The sequence below is a fragment of the Gouania willdenowi genome, chromosome 4 (genome assembly GCF_900634775.1).
Source record: "Gouania willdenowi chromosome 4, fGouWil2.1, whole genome shotgun sequence".
NCBI classification, from domain to species: domain Eukaryota; kingdom Metazoa; phylum Chordata; class Actinopteri; order Blenniiformes; family Gobiesocidae; genus Gouania; species Gouania willdenowi.
Genome location: NC_041047.1, coordinates 25,536,481 through 25,548,670, shown reverse-complemented (window position 1 = coordinate 25,548,670; position 12,190 = coordinate 25,536,481). Strand labels below are relative to the sequence as shown.

The following is a 12,190-nucleotide window of genomic DNA, read 5'->3' as shown; positions in this document are numbered from 1 at the left end:
CGGCCCAACCAGGAAACCGGAAGACTACTCCACCTCTCCAGATCAAGCTGAATACGGCCCAATAAAGGAGGGAAGTTGGCTTTATACATCTGCTCAAATATAGATGTTATGTGTACCCCCAAGTAAACAAAGCCCCCTGCTGACCACTTAAAAGGAAAAGGACACATAGGTACTTGTTTCAGTCTACCCAGGGGCATCGCCTCAGATTTTGTAAAATTTATTTTGCAGCCAGAAAAATAGCTGAATGTATTTATTGTTTTGATAAGACCTGGTATGGACCTCTCGGGCTCCGTCACAATTATCAGGACATCATCGGCGTAAAGTGCAATCTTATGTTCTCTGTCTGCAACTTTAAGTCCGTTAATGGAGTTATCTGCTCTGATGGCCTCAGCCAGGGGTTCCATCGCCAAGGCAAACCGCAGTGGCGGTAACGGACATCCCTTCCAGGTTCCCCTAAAAATTGCAAACTAAGGAGATTGGAGACCATTTGTGATCACCGCGGAAAGAGTATTTTCATGTGAAATTTTGATCCAGCTAATGAATGCACCACCCAGACCAAATCTCTGCAAGGTATAAAATAGAAAAGACAGCTCCATGCGGTCAAATGCTTTCTCTGCATCGAGAGAAAGCACAAGACCGCTCTTAGAGTGTTGATGAAAATATTGGATAGTGTTGAGCAGCCGCCGTATATTATTATAAGAATTTCGACCTTTGATGAATCCAGTTTGGTCTTCATTGATTAAAATTGGTAGCAGTTTCTCCAATCGGCTTGCCAAAACCTTAGACAAAATTTTTAGGTCCACATTTAAAAGTGAGATTGGCCGGAATGAGGCACAATCTTCAGGGGGTTTGCCCTTTTTTAAAATCAGGGAAATATTAGCTTCTCTCAAAGACTGAGGCAGTGTCCCCCTGAGAAGTGAATCGTTATACATGTTCAGCAGAGGATCAACCAGCAAATCGTGGAATTCCTTGTAAAATTCTACACTCAAACCATCTGGACCGGGAGACTTGCCAGATTGCAACACTTTAATTGCATCAATAACTTCTATTTTAGATATCGGGGCATCCAAACCTGTTCTCTGCTCCTCTGACAAACATGGAAGATTCAAAGAAGAAAAAAAACAAACCATTTTCTCCAGGTAATCAGGCTGCTGTTCAGATTCATATAAGTCCTCATAAAAGCTTTTAAATGCATTGTTAATATTTAAGGTGTCAAATGTTTGTGCACCTTGTTTGTCTATCACCGAAGGAATTGACTGTGAATCTGCTTTTTTTTTTGTTAAATATGCTAAATACTTTTCCGCCTTCTCCCCGTTTTCATACAGTTTCTGTTTTGCAAATCGGATCTGAATTTTGGCCTCCTGTGTCAAAAGCGCTTCTAGGGCACATCTGAGTGCAGATACTTCTTCATTTTTTTGTGCAGATGGACGTCTAACATATTCATTCTCAGCACGTTTCAATTTAGGCTCAAGAATCTTCCTTTGTTCACCCTGCCTTCGCTTTTTAGCTGACGTATAAGATATGATGAGGCCACGAGAAAAAGGCTTTAGATGTTTCCCACAATGATGATGAGTCTTTAGTGGAATTTAGATTAGTAGTTAAAAAAAAACTGAAATTCTTTTCTAAAATAGGAAAGAAACCTCTAATCTGTTAATATAATGGGTCTAAATGGCCTGGTGAATTATAGATGTTTAAAATGGCAATTTCCTCACCAAAAAGTAGTCCCTTCACTATTACATAGCACCCCAACGTGTCCTTTATACAATCCAATAGTTTAAATGGGATATTTTTTTTAATTAGAACAGCGACCCCTCTGCTGCTTGTTGTAAAAGATGATACATATACTTGCCCAAAACCTCCCTGTTGCAATTTTAAATGCTCATTGTCATTTAAATGTGTCTCTTGTAGTAACGCTATTTGTACCCCCTCTTTTTTGAGGTAATTTAAAACCTTTTTGCGTTTTACAGGTGTATGTATTCCCTTAACATTCCAGGTGAAAATATTCAAACCAGGCATCCAACACGACTAGAAAATAAAATAACTGGGTATATTTCCATTTGTACAGGGTCACAAGCAATCATAAAGTCAAACATGGGGCCAACCACAACACACAATGAACAATATGAACAGAAACTGTGCACATAACGGTACACGTTGCCTAACATAACTATCAAACTAAACACTGTCCTCCCCTCGGTCCTGGAGGAGATTGAGTGAATGGATTCCCTGACGAAAACAAGACACGTCAGTCCCGGGGCATCGGGGAACGAATTTACTCAGTCCCAATAGTCATTTTCCAGTGAGCGATTCAGATTTACACACAGTTCACAAAATATTTACTCACAAGGCAAATCGATCCGGTGTCATCAGTCCCCATTAACTGGTACAGGCTTCCCTCTCAGTGAATCAGCAAAGCGCTGTGCCTCCTCGGGGCTGTCAAACACCTTACTAGATCCACGGAAGGTTATTTTCAGCAGAACTGGGTAAAGTTGCCTGTACTCAGCGCCAAGTGAGCGAAGCTGGTTTTTCACTGCGTTGTATCCTTTCCTCTTACAGATCACAGCGGCCGATAAGTCTTGGAAAAACATAACCGTGTTACCAGCGTGTTTCACAGCCTGGTTTTTTCGTCCCATCTCCCGCGAAGCATTCATCACCCTTTGTTTATCCTGGTAGTTGTGGAAGCGCACAAGCACGGGTCTTGGTCTCTGTGAGGTGAGAGGTTTGGGGCCGAGGGTGCGGTGTGCTCTCTCAAGTTTGAGTCGCCCTTCTTTAGCATCAATGTGTAGCACTTCGGGGAGCCAACGCTCGAAAAACCGGGTCGGGTCAGTCCCCTCCGTCCCTTCAGAGAGCCCCACGATCAGGACATTCTTCCTACGACCCCTATTTTCCAGGTCGTCAACTCGTTCGGCCAGATAATTCACGGTCTTCTCCAGGGTTGCTACTTTAGCATTAGTCAGGTCAGCTGCATCTTCGAGGGCCGCGATGCGCCGCTCAGACTTGTTCAGCCTGCTTCCATGGTTCTCAAGCATATCGCCCTGTTTCTTGAGCAGCTCCAGTAGTGGTGCCAGCTTCTCGTCGATCGCTTTGGTAACATTGGCCGTCATCTCAGTCATTGTCTCCCGTATACAGTCACGCATACTAGCGTCCAAACCACCCCGATCAGCACTAGCCTGACTAGCCTGCTGCGCCTCCACGTTAGCATCCATTTCGGAAGTGTCTCCCGCGGCAGTCTTCTTGCGTGGCTTATCTGCCTGTCTCAAAAAAATAGTTGTTCAGGCTCATTTTAAATTAAACTACTGATCAGCACTTGATTCTGTGGTTCTTAGTTGGGGTAAGTGAAAGTGTAAGTGAAAAGTCCCGCCAGCACCCACGAGCACAATCTATCCTCACGCCGCCATCTTTGGAACCCCCAATATTTAATAGTCTTAACCAATCCAAGGCAACACCTTACCTTCCACAAAACAGTCACCTCCTTCCTCCCATTTGTTCCTGTGCCACTAAACGTCCTCCAAACATCCAGCTGCTGAGATGGACCTGACATAAAAAGCTCACATTAAACTTATTTTACTCATATCTATAAACTATATAAGATGATAAAGCAGAGGGACGAGGAGCTTGCCTTTTCCAGGGCTTGTTTTCCATTCAGATGAGCTCCATCTGCTGCAAACGCACATCTCACTGGTATTCGTCCTGTTAGTACAGCTGGTTGTGTAGATGTGCTTCACAAACAATGTGATCATACATGTTTTTAACTGGAACTCATATTCAGTCAGAGGCCTGATGTTTTCCACTTCTGTCAGATTTTGATGGATCCCTACTCCTTCAGCGTCCAGCTAGAAATACGCAGAAAAGATGTCAAAGGCTAAACAAGAATCTGTCATGACATTTATAAACGGGATTACCCAGGTCTCATTATGTGTGCGCAGCCTGATGTAAGGTCTCAGATCCTCTGAGAATTCAGCTGTTTTCCAGAGCAACATGACTGCTGTGGAGTCTCTCTCAAACTCTACCCGTGTGATTTTAGGGGTTTCTGGTATCACTGTGAAGTAAACACACAACAATGCTGTTAATAAGCAGCTTAGTAAGTAAAAAAAAAAAAAACAAAAAAGTCAGACAAACAGAGAGAGGAGAGTATGAGGCATGTCTTTTCGTCAAAGTGTTATGACAAAAAAACAGAAAATAAGGTTTGTGGTCTTGTTGAATCTTTCAGTTGTATTTGCGTTTTTGTTTTACTGACACGTAGTTGGATTAGTCAAAACTGGATCAATAAACAAATGTAACTGACAGGATGACTGATTTCTGTCTGTAGGCCCATAAAGTTGAAACTAAATAAGAAATACACAACATAAAGAGTTAGACAGGATACATCAGCTTTCCAGTCCGTTTTCTCTATACCACATGTGTCAAACTCAAGACCCGGGGGCCAAATACGGCTCTTCAGAGCATCAGATTCGGTCCGCAGGACACAGTAAAAACAACAGTAAAAACATGAACTATTGTGTAAATAACCAAATAATCCAGTTATAGATACCTCAAATTCACAAATTTAATGAAACTCTGCAATCTTGCGGTTTTTCTTTATATCACATGAATACAGTTATTTTAAATTGCACAAAACAGGTTACAAAATCAAGAATTTTTTAAGTGAATTCAACTAATATTGAAAACTAGGGCACAATAATGCTAGAATTGTTCTCCAACCCGCCCCCCCACCCACCCACCTAAAATCTGCAGCCCACTTGAGATCAAACTGGTCTGAATTTGGCCCCTGAACTACAATAAGTCTGTCATCCCTGCTCATTACTGTGATTGTGTGGATAATTACTAACTAGGCTTTAGAAGTCGGGAATCCTTTGAAAACATCCCATAATGGGCCGGCATCGTCTGGTAAATGAAGACTACATTGTATTCGTCCTGATTGGTGGACACATTTCTCATTTTTGGTACGGGTCACATAGGCATACAGATACAAGATAGTTTGACAAGCAAAGAAAATGTCTCAGTATTCATAACGTGAGGCCAAGACAAGACAACATTTGTCAAATAGTGAAAATGGTATAAATGATCAATGTATATATACAAGTAAAGTGCTTCTAAAAGTCATTTTGCACAAAGCAAAACATTTCAAAGTTAATTCAAAAAGTATGAAATGTATATCCAAATAAACTTACCTGTAATTTGTTATCAAGTAAGTAACTGAGTGCTTGGAGCTTACAGTACTTTTGAGAAGCGAGTGAATGTAACATTAGACATGACAAAAGTTCATCCTGTAATGTTGTAATACATTTTAAAATATGAAAAAGGTTTTACACTAGTTGGCTGGCAGACATTGTGGTTTCACTCCGCTGTCCAAAATCATTTGTGATTGGTTATTCTGTTCTATAAATTCAATATAAAGTGAATGAGTGTGTGTTTGTGGTTTTCTGTTTGTGTTTAATTTAGGGATGTAACGATTCACTCAACTCCCGATACGATTCGATTCACGATACTGGGTTCACGATACGATTCTCTCACGATTAATTTCACAAAATGGGACTGTACTTAAATGACTGAAAAAATTCCTTTATTTTTTGGGGGGAAAAAAAAACTTGAAAATACTGTACTATTTTCCTTTTATTTTTCATTGTCAAAATAATCCCTTGATGAACTATTCAAACAATGCAATTTAACTAAAAATAAATCTTGAATGAAATAAATAAAGGAATAATACAAATGAAGAAGCCAATTCATTTCAATTCTGGTTCCATAATAAACAATAAAAAACTGCATAATAGTTATTTTTCTTTTTAAAAGTGCAACTGAAAATGTATTTTGTGACTTAACAATTGGACCTTAAAAAAAAAAAACAGTCTGCACTGTATTTGCGTCAGATATTTGTTTGAACCAGCAGAGGGCGATGCTAACCCAGTGGTCGGTTGGGATGCAGCTAAGTGCAGTGAAGAAGAGATGCTATGCTAGCAGACAGAGCTAATAGAAAAACTGACTTTTACAGATATTCACTTAATATTACAGATATTCTTTTGGTGCTAAAGGGGTAAGGAATCATTTATGAATATGTTTAAGAGTAGAAGGCGGCCAGAAAGGAAGTATTAGCAGATTTCGCCCGCTGCCATGACTTCTGGAAAAAAAAGTACTGCGATTCAATTTTCACTTGATACATATGAATCGATTTTTAACTGCCTTACGATTAATCGTTACATCCCTAGTTTAATTAGTCATATTAGAAGAAAAAAAGCATAATTAACATATTTGAAATCATGTAAATATATTATGTATTATAATAAAGCATAATAATAAAGAATTGTGAAACATAAATAAAAGATGTATTATATCTAATTGCTATGTACATGATTAACTGAGCAATGACAGCTAACAGCAGTTGGCTGTTAGTGGCTAGCAGTGAATGACATGGCACGAAACCACATCAGCAGTGAAAATTCTATTTTTTATAAGTAATCTAAATTTAACGACAAATGATTTATTCTATCACAGCTTTTTAGATGAATGTTCATAGCCAGCTAAAGAAGGACTAGTTGTTTACGGTAACTTGTAAACTTAATATTCAAACAGTGAAATGTGAGCTGGGAATATTGGGAAAAAAAAAATGGAAAAACATCAATAGTTAGAGATCACATGTTGACGTGACACGTGTGTAAAGTTTACCGATGTCTTGTAAGCAGAAAGGAAACGGGTCGGATTGAGCAGATTCCCCAAGCTGGTTGTAACCAGTGATAGTTAACATGTATGTAGTGTTTACATCCAACAATCCTTTGCCAATGGAGACTTCTCCCGAGTCCTGGATTACATCCGAATGTACCTGGGTCCAGTTGCTCCTACAAACGGACAGTGTTTTAAGAAGAGGTGTGCTGTTGTCATAAGGGTTTAGAGCTATAGGGAAAGAATATGAGGTAACAAACCTGCTGATTGTTACATTGTAGTAGGTGGTAATGTGAGTTTGCTGTCCTTTACTCCAGGAACAGTTGACTGCCTCGGAGCTTCTTGTTGTTAAACAAATAATGTTTTTCGGTCTATCTGGGGGAACTTCAGCAAAAAAATAAAGATCAGTATTGATTGACTTTTCTGAGACATTTTCTGCTGGTTTTGGTTCCTTAAAACTTTAACAAAATGTCACCAAACAATTCCTTGAGCATTGCGTTAGTTCAGGTTGGTGCTGAAGTCAAGCTAACCAAGCCCTATCAGCTGACAGTAGCTGATAACAACTGACAGCATCATACCCCTAATTCAGTTAATCATCCAGCTGATCACGTTCCACACTTCCCATTGGTTAGAGTTAGTCACAGCTCTGTATTTAAACCACTGCGACACGCCTACTTTGCTTAGTCCGCAAATTCCTCACAACCCACCCCCACCCCAGCTCCTCCTCTTCTGTCTAATTAAACAGTGCCTCCTGTTGCCATCTACGTCTGTGCTTCTGTTACAGGGGGTCATGTTGACCGCTCTCTCTGATTATGCCTTTCATGTAGCGCATGAAAAAGCAAGGAGGAGCTCCCTTTGCTTCAGGCTTTCCACACAGCTGTGTGGAAGCGCAGAGAGGTACCAGATCTAAAATCTAAACTACATGCTAATGAACAATTTGACTAAAGTGATCCTGACTGAAATGGGATTTTCGTTAAACTATCCCTCTCCACTGGACAGTTCAGTAAGGACCGCTTTAGTAAAAAGAAATGATTTATTTACAATAATAATGCATTAGAATTTATATAGCGCCTTCAAGCACTTTACATTGATATGCATGCAATTTTATATTTGGCGGTATGGGTCTGTTCCGGGACCTCAACGTGCTTACGTGGTAAGCCGGGGCCGAGAGCGCACTTCTCCCTGACCTTCCATGAGCCCTAGCTAAAAGGCTACAGCAAGGAGAGCGGTTAGCAGAAACGTTCTGGAACAGAGCAGATGTTAATGACAACAAAACACCCAGTTGGTTGGATACATACTGGCCTGGAGGACTTCGGGTGGAGTTGGGTTGCGAGATGCTTGCTGAGGAGGTATGAGGCACGGTTTAAGGGAGCCAATAGGGAGCCATCCTGGGCTGTGGGTTGATTAGAGGTGTGGCGGGCTTAACGATCGCCACACCTTGTCCTGCCTGAACTAACGCTATGCTAAATTTGTGACTTCTTAAAGCTGCATCAATCAGTCATCAATGCAGTACATTTATGTAAATCTGCATTGGAATAGGTATTTTTGATCACAATTATTAAATTGCAGGCTGTTGCAGATCTGCTGCAGCAGTAAAAATAGGTTTTTGTATTAATCTGAGCTTCTATTATTATTCATCAATATTCATTAATTAAAAAATATTTGAAAAAATATTGCACAATTTCATTGAATCTGAGATATGATTATGGGACTGCATAGGACTGCATGGGATTATGGTGTCGGCAGCAGTTCTACATACGTCCAGCTTGAATCTGGAGTTCACCAACAACCTGAGGCCACCGATCAGTCTTCAGCTTGCAGAGCGCTGTAGACTTTGGCCTCCTCACACTGGGAACAGTAAATGTCATTGTGGTCTGGTTGACCCTGTTCCATTTGTTGACGGTCTCGCCGTTCAGCTCCAACAATATATCAAACCTGAAAGTCATTAGATTACAGTATATGAGAACATCTATCCATCCACCCTTTTTAAAATTCTGATGAGTCTGGTCTATCTTTCTACACATGGCAAATGGTAAATAGACTTGATTTAAATTGTGCTTTTATGACCATATATTACCATTTAGACAGATAGACAGGCATAGCCTTGGAATTGGACTCCCACTCTCGACCCCTCTACCACCTGAGTCACAGTCGCCAATCTCTCAAACAAAGCTCTGACCTTGGTTTAAACTTTGACCAGGGTTGGGGTCAATTCTATTTTTCAATTCCAATTACGTCTTCAACTATTCATGTTCAATTACAACTAAATTACGATTACGGTGACCTGCATTTTTTCCAATTACAATCAAAATTAATATGATAACTTTTCCACTGAAAGTCAATTACAACTACGTTCTCAATTACAAAAGTTCAAATTCAATTGATCACAGTTACTGAGTCTTTAATAAATAAGCTCATAAATCTTAACCTTTCTCTTGTGCTAGTTTTCTGTTAGCCTCTCTTATGATAACGGGTTGGTTTTGACCCATGTCTTAAATCAGCTGTAAAATACACAAAAAAATATGATCTATAATCTAATTTGTTTTTCATTTCTTGATTACCTTGTTAGGCTGCTTTACCCATGAAAATATTGGTATTAATGTATTTGACGTGGGTGTCATAGCCTTTTTTTGTCAGCCCTAGATTTCAATTTATTAAAAAACAGTACTCAAGATAACTGAAATGTAGAGGGAAAAATTGATATTAAACTTGTTTTAATAATTGTTAACTACGTATGTGTAAGCCATAAAACTTTAACATGGTTCCCCAGAATTGCATTTGATTAAATTGTATTCGACAAGTCAATTATCTGAACTCAGTTACAATTAAATTAGGATTACAACAGCAACAGATGTTTTCAAATAAAATTAGGATTATAATTACACTAAAATTGTAATTAATTATCAATTACGCAATTACAATTATAATTGACCCCAACCCTTCTTTTCACCATCTATTGCCACAAATATTATCTAAAACTATATTGTGCCAACAATTAACACAAAGGTCAGCATAACAGTGTACATGGCCTTTGTTGAAAACGTTTTTCTTTACCATTCGTTCAAATGTTGAAATTTTTGGATGGAGCAGTAAATCGTCAAGCTGGATCCCAGGAGAACAGGCGAGGCTGGCTCAACTGTTAGCTCACCAAGAGGGATGAACCTGTGGTCGAAAGTTGTGAGCAGATCTGTCCAGAAAGAGATAAATATAACAGGCAAACAACATGTGTCAGTAGTGTTCAAGGATGAGGTAATGGACAACACTATACAGCTAAATATCAAAAGTACTAACGCAAAGAGATGTGACTGTAAATGTACCAAAATGGCTTTGTGTGTTGATTCACTGATATGACTTGGTGAGAAAGTTACGATTACGGAAGACAAGGAAAGGAAAAAAGAGAAAGAAGGTTGAGTACGACATCACATCGAGATTTTTGACGATCTCTTCAACATTGGCAAATGTAAATGCTTTACTGTCAAACTATTAATGACAATTCACCATCCAAGAGCGTGTGTCCTTGGAACTCGCAGTAATATCTGTAGCATAAACACACTGACAGAATGACACAGATGACCTAGAGTGGCCTGCAGGAATTCTTTATTATCCTAATTTGATCCCATAAAAAACAGTGTGACCTGCGTTTACAATGACAAATGATAAATGGTCAATAAAATTTGCAAAGCCATTAACGTTTACCTATGCAACATTTTTATAGAAGGAACGGCTGTAAAGCTTTATCTACAATTGCAACTATTGCTCTAGCACAGTGTTTCTCAAATGGGGGTACGCGATGGCACGACAGGGGGTGCATAAGGGAGAGAGAGAGAAAGAGAGAGACAGAGAGGAACATTGACAAATTAAAGCATTAAAAATATGGGATCTTATACTGTTAATTTTTAGTTAAAAAATTATCATAATAATGATGATGGAAATGATCTTAATTAGAACTGAAAATACAAGAGTCAGTCTTGGTCCTACACCAGGAGGGAGATGACCGGAAATGATAAAAACTTGACATAGAAAGCACTAAATACTGTTTCATTCCTCTAATTTACAAAACGTGATTCATAAAAATGTATTATCACTCGTTCATTCCATCATTATGCTCTATAGTTGTTTTTAAATAGTATTCTTAGTATTCTGAGCAAAATGCTGTAGTCGGACAAAGGGGGTACTTGGATCAAGAAAAAAGAGAAAGGCGGTACTTGAGCCAAAAAAGTTTGAGAATCACTGGTCTAGCAGTGACAATTTCAGAACTAAACACATTGATTTTTACAATTTATTTGCACAAGAATAAGAGGAAATAGAAAACTGCGGTTCCACCTTTTTAAGCCACTCCTTCAACGTATATTGATTTGGCTATGTGAGTTTGGTGTGAGTCCAATAGGTCCGAGCTCCAGCAATGTTATCAGTCTCGTGAACACACAATCAATGCCGTCGACAAGAATGATCCAGAGGTATTGATATAATATAATAATATGGATTATCAACATTTTAACACTGTAATAAAGCTTAATATCACACTGAACTGCATCAATGAGAGAAAGACAGATTAAGTGTAGAGGGAGTGAGATATTTTGGTACTCACACTGGAGGAAAAAAACAAGGATTGTGCATCTGAAAATGGTTGCAAGGTGATTCATCTCAGCTTTGCTCTTCTCTCTTCATCCCAGAGACCCAACATCTGACACTGTTATTAGATAACATGAAACAAGTCTGGAGAAAAACCAACAACAACATTTTCTTAATCAAAATTCAGCTTCAAAATGTCAATGAGCGTAAACTCAGAGTGAGGTGCGTCTTTGCTCATGTGTGTCATCCTTTCCAGTGCAAGATTCTGGCTGATGAGATTCACAGAAGTACAAAGGGTTTCAGTCACAGGCTGTGACGGATGCAGATAAAAAACATTTCTGTAATCCCCCAACACAACTGACTTTAACTAGTAAGGCTGCATGAGTGGATTTTGAATTTATGATTACAGCATAATATCTCATTTAAATTATAATCTAGTGATTTGAATCAACAACCACTAACTTTATGATAAATAGCTGCTAGTTTTGTATAAATCTTACCAGAACTTCAGTAATGAAGTTTTCTCATCAAGATGCCGTCACTCTGTCTACAAAGACAACGTTCTCTGTGAGATACCTGCAACATTAATGATCTGTTTGTGCAAAGCAGATGGGTTAAAGAGGCCATTGACCTAGTTTGGTGGTGTTTAGGGGAAGGCAGAAACTTCGTAGACAAGTTTGAGAACTTGGTGTTCTACTTCAACAGCTTGTTTTTTTCACCAGCATGAAGATGCAGTTGACCTGAAAAGTTGCTCTGCTCTGATTAAAACCTCTGCAACCAAATGTGTTGCCAGTGTTTACTTTCAGTGATCAACCACATTACGGTAACGACCTGATTCCACGAACATATTGTTTTACAGTAACTTGATATTAATGTAGGACACACATTTATCAGATCACATACATTCAAACATCACAAGAAGGACAATAAAGTTTTAATCTATGCTAAAACCAATCTTTTT

The 12,190-nt window shown here is 39.0% G+C and overlaps 1 protein-coding gene across 3 annotated transcripts in view; it reads right to left on the bottom strand.

Moving 5' to 3' along the window:
- The window catches only part of LOC114462486 (interleukin-12 receptor subunit beta-2-like), a 30,738-nt gene extending 18,914 nt beyond the window's left edge, over nt 1-11,824 (bottom strand). For 2 of the 3 annotated variants that reach the window (XM_028445363.1, XM_028445364.1), the window contains exons 1-9: nt 11,730-11,824; nt 11,246-11,373; nt 9,712-9,844; nt 8,417-8,592; nt 6,918-7,041; nt 6,664-6,833; nt 3,903-4,039; nt 3,620-3,833; nt 3,452-3,534 (exon numbers count right to left, since the gene is read on the bottom strand). In XM_028445363.1, coding sequence (XP_028301164.1) covers nt 3,452-3,534; nt 3,620-3,833; nt 3,903-4,039; nt 6,664-6,833; nt 6,918-7,041; nt 8,417-8,592; nt 9,712-9,844; nt 11,246-11,300 — 1,092 coding nt within the window. In that variant the 5' untranslated portion in view covers nt 11,301-11,373; nt 11,730-11,824. Of the gene's footprint in view, nt 1-3,451; nt 3,535-3,619; nt 3,834-3,902; nt 4,040-6,663; nt 6,834-6,917; nt 7,042-7,807; nt 7,869-7,955; nt 8,286-8,416; nt 8,593-9,711; nt 9,845-11,245; nt 11,374-11,729 lie in introns of those variants that run through there. The other variant, XM_028445365.1, reaches the window with a different exon arrangement.
- Between the last annotated feature and the right edge of the window lie 366 nt (nt 11,825-12,190).